Source organism: Acipenser ruthenus, chromosome 18, assembly GCF_902713425.1.
Source record: "Acipenser ruthenus chromosome 18, fAciRut3.2 maternal haplotype, whole genome shotgun sequence".
In the NCBI taxonomy this organism is placed as follows: domain Eukaryota; kingdom Metazoa; phylum Chordata; class Actinopteri; order Acipenseriformes; family Acipenseridae; genus Acipenser; species Acipenser ruthenus.
Genome location: NC_081206.1, coordinates 6736730 through 6748814, shown reverse-complemented (window position 1 = coordinate 6748814; position 12085 = coordinate 6736730). Strand labels below are relative to the sequence as shown.

General features: G+C 35.2%; 1 protein-coding gene across 3 annotated transcripts; it reads left to right on the top strand.

Moving 5' to 3' along the window:
- Positions 1 to 251: 251 nt before the first annotated feature.
- LOC117431820 (microtubule-associated protein RP/EB family member 1-like) lies at positions 252 to 10760 on the top strand. Of its 3 annotated transcripts, XM_058991023.1 has the most exons (9): positions 252 to 467; positions 3444 to 3574; positions 3720 to 3865; positions 4023 to 4230; positions 5856 to 5909; positions 6591 to 6718; positions 6929 to 7081; positions 7454 to 7522; positions 9102 to 10760. In XM_058991023.1, exons 2-8 carry the CDS (start codon positions 3454 to 3456, stop codon positions 7496 to 7498), a joined length of 855 nt encoding a protein of 284 aa, XP_058847006.1. In that variant the 5' UTR covers positions 252 to 467; positions 3444 to 3453; the 3' UTR covers positions 7499 to 7522; positions 9102 to 10760. The 3 variants fall into 3 exon arrangements, with proteins under 3 accessions (XP_058847006.1, XP_058847005.1, XP_034764018.2); XM_058991022.1 differs by lacking the exon at positions 7454 to 7522 and having other exon boundaries at positions 253 to 467; XM_034908127.2 differs by lacking the exons at positions 5856 to 5909; positions 7454 to 7522 and having other exon boundaries at positions 255 to 467.
- The last annotated feature ends 1325 nt before the right edge of the window (positions 10761 to 12085 follow it).

The window sequence follows — 12085 nt, the reverse complement described above, 5'->3', positions numbered from 1 at the left end:
ATAATATTATGGCTATGCCAAATTGGCATTGCTTTAATTTGATACGTTTTTACAATTTTACAGAACATGACTGTTCCTTTGTGCTCCTTGTGAAATATCATAATTTGTACAGTATTTGCACAACTTATTTTTTCTGCATGATATGGCAAAGTCGTGTGGAATTAAATGAGGACTGTATTTTAAGTAACTGGTATTTTTTGGTCACACACAACAGTCCGGTATTTTAAGGGTTAAAGTGCGTGCCTCGCCTTGTCTGAGTGATTGACGCAGCTCGGAGGACACACACCAGCATCAGAGTTCAACCGTTACGTTGTGACGTCGTGCGCAGATTGAACAAACTGAGGGGACGGAACGAAAGAAACCGGCGGCAGACAGGCAGAAAGAAAGAAAAAGAGAATTAAATATTACAGATAAATTAATTTATTGTTTTTACTCGTTGAATATACCGGAGACCGAAAATAAAAGAAGTAAGTGTCGATTTTTGTGGTCGGTTTTGAGATAGGAAAATACGTATTGAGAAACTGAATGGCGGAGAGGGAGAGGGAGAGGATAGTGATAGCACAGCAGCGGTGAGAAAGCGAGAGACCCGAAGAATATACGGGTACACAAAAAGAAGAAATCACAAATATTGAACAAGTGATTCAACAGCACTCTGCTGGAATATGAAATTCCCTGTTTATGTGTGAAAGTTATTATTTTTTTATTTTAAAATTGTGATAGAATCCGTTTTTTTTAATTTAAGCAGCAAGTCCGGTGGGCCAGGGTAGGGGAAATGATCTAGACATCAGGGAGGGGAATTAAAAAAAAAAAAAAAAAAAAAACACTACATGACAAAGAAGGTGCGATATGATTTATTCTGAGAGTTTAATAATACAGATATGTAAAATATTTTAATCTTACTGATTTGTTGTTGCTCGATATGACGAGGCCTGACCATGATGAATTATGTACGTGATAGTACAACTAGGGATGTGTAATTTAATGTAAGAATATTTGAGAGGATAGATTTAGTTAATGATATGTGTTGCATCTTGTAGATAATGAAAAATAGATCGGAAAGGGCGTCGAGCTGCTTGGATTATGTAAAATTGACACACAACGAGTAAAACTGTATTATAAAGAAAAGAAGCCGGTTTGTTCTCATCACAATCAACAGCTCCAGCTCATGGCTGCTGCTGTGAATGCCCCAGGAGCGAAGTAGGGTGTGATTTTATTTATTTATTTATTTTTATTATTTCAGTTAACAACGTAAATTTAATAAGCTTGTGCAGCGCCGTTCTTCTGAAATAATACATTACATCGGATGCTACCCTGTAATGTTTATAAAGAAAAATAAATCACGATTCTTTTATTTTTTTTAATGCACAGGATTGTGTGGTTATGTTTAAAACACTGATTATACAAAATGTTTGTATATGCGTTATTGCTGTTAATAGTGGAATACAGTGGGGGTTTTTTTCACAGACTCAACTAGTAAACTTAAGATTTCTCTTGTTTAGTGTGTCAGTGTATTCCTCGCCATCAGTTAAGAAGCATCATTCCACTTAACAAAATGTACATTATTATTATTATTATTATTATTATTATTATTATTATTATTATTATTATTATTTATTTCTTAGCAGACGCCCTTATCCAGGGCGACTTACAATTGTTACAAGATATCACATTATTTTTACATACAATTACCCATTTTACAGTTGGGTTTTTACTGGAGCAATCTAGGTAAAGTACCTTGCTCAAGGGTACAGCATCAGTGTCCCCACTGGGGATTGAACCCACAACCCTCCGGTCAAGAGTCCAGAGCCCTAACCACAACTCCACACTGCTGCCCTACGTACATACTGACTGTGACACAAATAACATGTATGGTTTGTATTTTGATAATGTAATGAACCACCGTTTAACCTGCGACACTCAAGATAAACTAAGAGTTAAAACGTTTATAAATATAATGAAATGTGTTGCCCCTGTTGAGCGAGTATAGTGCAGTACAAGGTTTCCAATACTATATGCTACAGCCTGTCCGTTTGTGTTTAGCTTTCCTGACTAATGTAATATATTGTGTTACTAAATGAACACAGCTAAGGGTGTTTCTTCCTGGATGAACAGCTATTCTTCAAAATGCAGGCCAGACAGTGCATGACTCTCCTCAGATTCCTGTTGGTAAATTGTCACACAGTCCACACCTGTGAGTTTAATGCGAATTGGCTGCTCTGCTTTTAATATGGTTTTGAGAGAACCTCATTGGCCTCCTTGAAGACGGAAGTCTTTTCCTTTTATGGATGAGGCAGGGAATGGGGCTGTGACTCTGCACATGGATCTCTGGACTGACGGTTCATTACAATGCTACGTTCCCTTTTTAATATGCACAGTAATGCTCACCTACTGGGAATTGTGCAGTGCCTGTGATTTAGCAGGGACATAAGTTGTATGCATTCTTTATAAGGACCTGAAAAAAAACTATATAATGGTGCTCAGAATAATAATTAATTATATTGGATATCTGGTATATATGAGATAACAGAAGCCAATATTGAGTATTATATGCTATGGAAACAAAATAAAAATCAATATTCTGTCATCTAAAGCCCCTTTCACACTGGCACTCCTACTATATATATATATATATATATATATATATATATATATATATATAAATTAGTTATTTGCCACTTTCTTTAATTAGTTTAGAATTTGCATGGCTGGTACCTGATCTTTTAGTAACAAATCTCAGTAAGGGGCTGGCAGGTGGTCAAAAAAATTAGGATATGGGATTTCTTCATGCATGTCTCCTCATCAAAAATTGCGCATGCTGTGTAAGTACGCTGACTGATCGTCTTTGACACATTGTTTTAGGCTAGTAGTTTTTCATTCTTTTGAACCCTGTTGCGTAGAATGCTTTTGACTGGTATCTGGTGCTGACAGGTGTGGGCAGCTGCTGTGGGCACTAGAGCAAGACGGCTGTTTCTCTAGCTTATTGGCACTGGACCCCCCCCCCAAAATAAATAAATAAATAAACATAATCTAGAATTAGTTTAAGCACAGTTTTAACAGCTGTGCTTTGTGTTGATTTGGTTTAATTGGAAGGGGAATAAATGTTATATATTGACACCCATACAAAAACATAATCACATTAAGCTGTAGTTCTGTAGTTTAGCACACGCACAGGCACGAAGTGTCCGTTTAAACACATTTCAATAAAAGTTTTGATTGGTGTGTTCAATGGGACAGATTTTTAGTTTGAGAGATACAGGATGTGCTGCCAGTAAGGGAAACCAAACAAGTCTGTACTTTTAAGCTGCTTTAAGACAGACGTAAGACATCATTTGTCTTCACAGTCAGGTTTTATGTTTAAATACAGTATGAGTATATAAATGTTGACCTTTCTCATAATGCAAATAATGGACAGATTTGATATTTTAATTACATTTTTTTTGCAGATTAAAGAAGATGGCAGTGAACGTATATTCAACTTCTGTTACCAGTGATAATTTGAGTCGACATGACATGTTGGCATGGATAAACGAATCTCTACAAATGAACCTTACTAAGATTGAGTTGCTCTGTTCAGGTATTGTATAGTATTTGGAACACACAAATGGCCTATAAAGCACATTGTTTCAGATCACGTTTTTGCATGTTTCATTTGAACTGTCTCATATTCTGTCAACATTTAATAAAAAAAATAATAATAATTCTATTTCTTATGTGCCCAGGCTCTGTATACTGCCAGTTCATGGACATGCTTTTCCCAGGCTGTATGCCAATGAAGAAAGTGAAATTTCAAGCCAAACTGGAACACGAATTCATCCACAATTATAAACTTTTACAAGCAAGCTTCAAGAGAATGGGTGTTGACAAAGTAAGTCTTAATACTTTTACATTTGTTTATGTCTAGGCATGTAGTTATGATTTTAAAAAAAGACAGAATCTGTAGTTTGTTTTTTAATTACTGTACATTATTACTACTGTATTATTTCTGTCCGTGCAATTAACATGAACATCATCATTTTCTAAAGATTATCCCTGTGGACAAATTAATAAAAGGAAAATTCCAAGACAACTTTGAATTTGTTCAGTGGTTCAAGAAATTCTTTGATGCCAACTACGATGGGAAAGATTATGACCCAGTTGGTGCCAGACAAGGTCAGGAGACTGCACCCTCACTCAATACTTCCACGTCTGCCCTGAACAAACCCAAGAAAATCCCCATCACAGGGGGAACAGGTGAGATCAAAAGCAGGCTGTTTTGACACTCTTGTTCCAATGTAAATTTTGTTCTGCTCAAATATGTCTTCAAACAGTGTTTTATCCTGCTCTAAAAAGCAGGTTGTCAGTGTTTAAGACGAGAGAATCTGTTCATACAGATGTATGCTTAGTGGACACACCGCCATTTCTGTTTGCTTTCAGATATATTTTGGCTGTATTCACACTGGGTCCGTTTTAGAGGGTTTGGTCCGCACTTGGTTCGGATCGAAACATTTGGTGTGAAGTGTGAACAACAAGATCCGCTTGCTAAACCTCAATGTGAACAACTGCTGGACTCGGTCCTTTTGCACATAGGAAATGAACTGTAAAGGTAACCTGACTAGGAAGTAAACATTTTGCCGGTAGTTTAGTTCATATTCTGAGGAAACAAGTAGAGCAAAAAATGTCTCGGGAACTACATTAAGGTCACAGTTCATTTCAACCTTAATTTTTTAACCCGGTTGGAAACAGTAAAATTGTTAATTGTCCTGGTTTTGCTTTTATATTTGATTTATTGATTTAAGTACAGAACTTTATCAGTGTGCTCAGCAAGTTAATAGCAGAGTAATATATTGCTTTGTGTTGGCGCCATTCAAAATAAAATAAACAATCTCATAGATTGTTTTAATTATTCTGATTATGTGTATACAGTATGTTTAAATGGTAATAGCTGATCGATTTTTTTAAATCTGGCTTTTTGTATGTTTAACATGTGTTTAATTTTTAAACTATTGTATTATATACAGTTATTTTAACGGCTTCAGAGTTGCTACAGGGTCAGTGAATTGAAGAAAGAAAGTCCCAGTTTTTCACAGTGGAAATCTGGTAATCCTAACCTACATGGACAGTACGAGAAATTGAAGCTGATAGAAATTTGGTCAGACACCAAAATCCAAGCCGAGCTGGACAAGACTTACAAAAATAGTAATTACTTTGTTTAATGCCGACAGTAGGAGAACCGTGCAGAATTGCTTAAATTGCATTATTCGACTACTGTAGGTATTCCATAAATGTATTCATTAAGTTAATGAAGTGCTCCCCCATTGCTTTCTTCCACAGCAATATGTAAGAATCTAAAACATGCTATATTAAAAACCGGAGCAATACATCAATAGCTGCCATCTTTCAATATGCCTTGCAGGATATTTTAAACATCCAGTTCACAAACCATTCAAATGAACCAAGTGCACTTGAAAACTGCTTTGTAAACACAAACAAACTCGGTCCTGAACAAAATGGGAAAAGGAACAAAAAACAAACTTCAGCTCACATCCAAACAGACTTGGTCCCTTTGCGCGCAGATAAGTGTGAACAGCAAGCAAATTGATACCGTTTTGAAACTGACCCAGTGTGAATGCAGCCTAAGAGAGAGATCTATTTCAAGTCCTGTACATTTCTTATTGGGATTTTAAAGGCCTAAAATAATTTTGTAAGTGGACCCAGTTTAGATTCTTTTTTTTTTTATTCTATAAATAAAGCTTTAATGTTAAACCGTCACACTTTTTTTTTTTTTTTTTTTTTTTTGATCACAGGCTTATTTTGTTTAGAATTTGCATTTTATATGAGAAACTGAAATATGTAAGATCTTGATCTATACATTACAGATTTAAGACCCACTTCAGAGTTGGATCCCTTAAGAAAACCAGCAGCAAAAATTGGTATTTTGATCAGGCTTGGGTTTTCATGGTTCTAAACACACAATTTGTTTTCTTCCACTGAGGAGTGTGGTTTCTGGAAAAGTGTTCTCATTAAGGATTGGCAGTATGTTGGCTCATTTTAATTAACACTAAAAACTATTTCCACATTGTTGACGTGACTATTGTATAAATTGAAAGCATATCTGATTTCTAATAAATGTGTGTTTTTTGCCAGGAAGAATATATTTGATCTTGACATACAGTTTTCTGAGAGAACCACCTGTATGGTGGTTGAACAGACTATTTAGTCTTAAATGATGTCCATAACGCTTGTTGAGCACTATGAAGAAACTTTTATTAGCTTTGAAGAAATTGAAATGACAATGGTTGACAAATGTAATTTGTATATATGCAACAAAGAATCCCTCCCTCTGTCGGTACTCTGAAACTTAATGAGAACCTTGATTGCACACATTGTTTGGGGATTGATTTAGTTGTTCGATTAATCCACTTTGGGATTGGTAGTACTTCATTTATTTCTGTATTCCTGGCCAGGATTAGATTATGGTTCTGCTATAGCTATGCTGATGCTATAAAAATAATTTAAATTGGACCCGTTTGTCAGATGCTGGGTTTGATTTGTAGGCTACAATTAACTTGCATTAATGTTTTTTATCTGAGTTTTGAGTTTCTTTATTTCAGCCCCTCAGAGGACCACAGCGGTGGCAAAGACAGCACCTGCCCCTAAAGTCGGGGCAGGGGCAGGAGCAGCCAGGAGACCAGGGCCAACAGGAAACTGTGATGAAGAAAAGACTGAGCTTATTCAGGAGGTGTGTTCAGCACGCATTTAATGTAATACATTATTAATAAGAAATTATTATTTTAAGTTTTTGTTCACTTTGTAAATGTTTAAAAAGGTGAATACAGTAGGTAAGACGCCCTTGTCTGCCATACTTTTTTTTTTTTTTTTCCCCACAACCTGGGCTCATTGGTAATCATGTACTGCTTGCATTACTCATATATTTCTTCTTTCCACTCAGGTTAACTTACTAAAAATCACAATTGAAGATATGGAGAAGGAGCGAGATTTTTACTTTGGCAAACTGAGGAATATTGAACTTATCTGCCAAGAGAAAGAAGGGGAAAGTGACCCAACATTACAAAAGATTGTTGACATCCTGTATGCTACAGATGTAAGTAATTGCTTGAATGAATTAGTGTTGTTCATTTTAGTTTAAAAAACTGGAGTATAGCCAGAGTAGCAAGGGAATTTCAGACAACCTTTGAGATATATATATTTTTTTATTTTGTAAGTTGAACTGGTGTCTCTTTTTTTATGAATCATTTGTTTAATTTCAAACTCTTCCTCTTAAGTTTCCTTTGGCTTAAAATAGTCTCATCTGAAACACAAAGGACTATACAAGTTGTGCATTCAAATCTGCTTCAGTGTTTGAATGGTTTTTAATAGGTGTGTATAACACTTAATCCCTGTATATAGTCACTTTAATATGTTTTACAAGTACTTACTTGAATTATTTAAAAAAAACTGCTCTAATACCCATCAGGCTGTGTCCAATTGCCTGGAGTCAGAGACGGCTACAAGCAATTGAGAGATGTACAAAGTATATGCTGGGGTGTGGTAACTATTATATATACAAAGCTGTTCACTCTGTATTAAGTTATTTAGACCACTTGTTTAATGCTAAAACGATTGTGTGGAATAAAGCAGTATACAATCCATGTGTACTTTGGGAGAGGGGAGGTTTGCATTCACACCTGCTTGCATGTGATTTGTTATACTGTGTATGCAATTTAGTCACCCTTTTGTTTTTGTGATAATTTTCACTATGTCCTAACTATTATATAGATGGTGGACCTAAATCAACAAATTCATCTTAAGATTCCACCTGAACTCTAAGCTAAAATCCTACCCAGTACTAAAATCCAGCTGTTAAAATAAATAAAACGATAAAAAAAACACAACCAGGGGTGTGCAATTTGTATCGCCCAACGCCCGGGACAAGGTTTGCTGTTATACTTTGCTCGTTGGACAAATAGTTTTTATTTATTTATTTGTTTTTCCTATATTCATTCTGTTGCTAGAAAGACACTCAGAGTATACTTCTAGAGAGCCACACAAGTTTCTGAAAACTGAATTGTGGAAGTCTAGCACCTAAGCACAAACATTTAAAAAGTGTTTCCCACCCCTTTCACTCTGATTGGCCAGCTGTGGAAGAAGCTGATCTTTTATTGGTTACAGACTATACACAGACTAATCTTTAAATTTAAGGTATTTTACGTTTTTTGTAAATGAACAAATAAGTAAAACTGCTTTCTTAATACCTGACATTTAAATGCAGCAATCTAATAACGTTACCAAAATAAACACCATAGTCACTACTATTAATAGAAATAAACAAAAGAAAAAAAACATTTTGTCTTTGTAGAATTTGATGGAGCCTACTGTAAACATTGTGTGCATTTTGGTAGACAAACAGTACAAAATGCAGAGAAACTTGACAGGTTATACACAAGTCCTTTAAAAATCTGGGGTTCAGCCGTTACAAAACTGAAAGAACATCAAGAAAAATCTGAATTGCACAAAGTAGCAGTAATAGTTGGCAATGATTTTGTATCTGTGATGCAACAAACTAAAACACCTGCACATCAGGAGTTGGATTCAGCTTATAGAGAAAGAATGGGGAAAGAAAACAGGCAGAAGCTATTTTTATATTTGAATAACTCCAAGTATTGCTTATTATAGTTGTACTTTTAATAAGTTACTTTAAATTTACTAACAGGTGTGTTCCAAATTGCACTGAAAGGAACATTTCCGTAAAGTATTGTTGAGGTGAGGCGGGGGTCACAGGGAAGCTTTTGTGTATCTTGAATTTAGTGAACCTGTCAAGCTACAAAGCTAGATCGGCTCTGTTAATTGCTAATTGATTGATTTGTGTCACCGATTACCATCACCGATGCTATAGGACTCACTTAACTGTACAAAATAATGTGTGAAACAATTCAGGGCCATCCAACCCATAAGTATGATCTTGTGAATTTAACCCGAAACCTCAGCTTTAAACTGAAAAAGCATGTTGGTTTGGCATGCAACATATTTGATTTAATAACAAGTTCTTAAAAACAATCCCAATCTGTCTTAACATGGTCTGCAACTAAGCATATGTATTAATTTTACCCATTGTTTATTTTCAGGAGGGCTTTGTGATACCAGATGGCGAATCACCACAGGAGCAAGAGGAATACTAACATTCCACACTTGATGCGACTTCTAGATCACCTGTACCCCCACCAGATCATGTTATGCATTTGGTTCTGAACAAACTTTATATAAAAATATTTGTGTAAGCAAAAACAAAATCCAATTTCAAGTACCTCCTTTCTTAAAACTTGCACTTTGCAAAGTTCTTTATCCTTGACCTGAATAAACATGGAAATCTGATGACTGCGGAGCTGTATTGTTTCCAGCGGAGTAAAATGACACAGAAATGTCAGTCTTCAGAATGTATTTCCTCATTTTCTTTTCTATGGGGTGGGATGGGGGAAGAGACACACAAAGGTGTGCAGCACCTTCTTTGTTGTATTTGTTTGTTTTTTACTTATAAGCTTGTGATCTGCCACCTCTTTATGTAGTTTAAAACAAGCACATCTTCTGAATATTGTGCTGGTTTATGGATTGCTGGTAATTTCAGATGTTACAGATATGTAAGATTTGATATTTTTACCGTTATAAGCAATTTGCATATAGTAGAATATTATTGGGGGTGGGCAGGTGGAAGAGACAGTGCTTGTGCTCATAACTGATCACTCCCACACAATAGAAAGAATGTTTAAAAAATAAATACAAATGGTGACCATTTATGAGGGTCAATTTTGAGGGTTACTGAATCGACAATAGTGTTGAAATGTGACTTCAGGCATTGCACAGTTCAAGTAACTCGCAGAAGGAATTATACTGTACCCCATGAAGCCTGCAGAGTGCTGTTATTTTTTGTCTTGTATTTGCACCCTGGAAAAAAATGAACTTGAGTGTAACGGATGCACTGTCGTTTTTTTTTTTTTTTCTCAGTGTTTCAATTTGATTTTGGCTTATGATGAGAATCCCCATAAAAATGAATGAATAAATCAAAAATACCTTTTAATTCTCTTCAGTACAGGGGAAGTAAAAGTGTTTATATTATCACAGTCACCTGCTGACATTTTAATTTAAATGTTGAGCCTGAATCCTAAAATTCGCAGTAAAAACTACAATCTCTCTTTTAGAAATTGCACCTTCCTGTAGTGCAATTGCTTTAACATCCTTGCTATTAATGATACATTTGCCTCAGAGAGAAGTATTTGGCTATTTATTAAAATTCGTAGTACAGTAGAATTGATCATGTCAGGACTTTTTAGCCAAACACTTATGATTGGGGATGGGGTTAGGGATTCCATTGATGTAAAAAGAAAAAAAAAGGTGTTGTATAATTTAATGACTGCCGTCAGTTGGCTTTTTAATAGTTGTATATGTGCCAATATCTCTCCGGCCTTGTCTTGTTCTAGGTCCATTTTAGGTTTGCTTGCATTTAAATATAAGTTTGTTACGTTTTTTGGAAATGTTTTGTGATGGTGGAATATGGAAAGACTCTAACCGAATTTTAGAAGTTGCCAAAAAACGTACAGTAACTAGCCATTGTTGGACGACAAACTACAGTGGTGCTATCTCAAAATTCTCTGGTGGCCTTTTACAGTTTGTTGCCCTAAGATTCCTGTACACTGTGGACTAAACACCACTATTGGTCTTTTTCTGCAGGGCGTTTTTTATTTACTGAAGTCGGTTTCTTACTAACAATAAAGTTCTGTATTTCCAAACTGGTTCTTTGTCCTTGTAGTATTTCACCTTGGTTTATTGTACTACTTTTTTTTTCTAAATGTTTGAACAACTGATACAATAAAAATGTAAAAAAAAAAAAAAAAAAAAAAAAAGTCATTTGAGGTCATGAAGTTAATGGACACAATTTAATCTAGTATAGCAGAACTAACATGTAGGTAATCTGTGTACTGGTATGATTATGTGCATATGACCTGCTATTGTTTTTCTTGTCAAACACACTTGTCACACTTGAGAATTATTGTATTTCTTGTTCTTATTGTATGACTTATATTGTAACACTTGAATGTATTTGTATTTGCTTGCGATTGTAAGTCGCCCTGGATAAGGGCGTCTGCTAAGAAATAAATAATAACACAAACGAGGAGCTAACTTTTCAATGGAGACTGCACAGATTTACTTTTCTTTTTATTTGTTGGCTTGAATGACATTGATTATGTAAATGTTTGTGTAATCAAAACACCAGGGGTTTCCCTGATAAGTTGTATCACCATATAGAGATAAAAAAAGCTATAGTATTTTCCAAACCATCTGAAAGGATTTTTAATAAAAAGGTTTGGTACAGTGGTATTTGTGGTGGGACCTTAAAGCATGTCCTTTGTTTTCACACTTAACATGCCATGCTCTATTTGAATTAGAAATCCTTCAAGTACACTCTTCCAAAAAAAAAAAAAGTCTAATTTTTACATTTAAAGTCTTCTATAAAGAGAAGTTAGGTCTGTCTTTTTTTTATTTTCATCACTGTCATTCTGGAGTTGATGTGTTCATAACTGTTTCAAAAGCTATCCGTCTTATTTTGGTCACTTCCTGTTTTAGTGTGGAGTCAGAGCCTGAATTGGCTCAGGAGAGAAGTTAAAAGCAAGTTAGTTCCTTAGTTTATTTTACTCTAGCAATGTGTAATAAAGTAGTTATACATGTTTTTATATTGAGACAAAAAATAGTTCCTACTGACTAGGTGTTTGCAGGCTATCAAATACCTTTAAGAAGTTGCTGCAAAGATTCAGCTTGATGTGTTTATTTCCTAATGGTATATAGTTCCTCTTTGTGGTTTGCAACGGAAGTTTGGTTGCTACAGTCGACTGTACTGATCAGCCATTTACTCTATGTTGAGGTATAATTAAGACTAGGTTTTTAACCAAGTACCAGGGTTTGACACAAATATTCAGTAGTTTCTCCCGAAAGGTTTGATACAGTATCTGGACACTGGAAACCTCAGATCTATGTTGACCATTTGAAATCCCTTTAACACATTTTATGAGCTGTTTAAACTCAAAAGGTCAAAAAACCTGCTCAAAACATGACTGTTGCG

Excerpts from the sequence above, each read along its gene's own strand:
- LOC117431820 (XM_058991022.1), top strand. The coding sequence starts at position 3,454 with ATGGCAGTGAACGTATATTCAACTTCTGTTACCAGTGATAATTTGAGT. Across the intron at positions 3,575-3,719 it reads GATTGAGTTGCTCTGTTCAG|GCTCTGTATACTGCCAGTTC; the intron begins GTATTGTATAGT and ends TTATGTGCCCAG. Across the intron at positions 5,910-6,590 it reads AAAACCAGCAGCAAAAATTG|CCCCTCAGAGGACCACAGCG; the intron begins GTATTTTGATCA and ends TCTTTATTTCAG.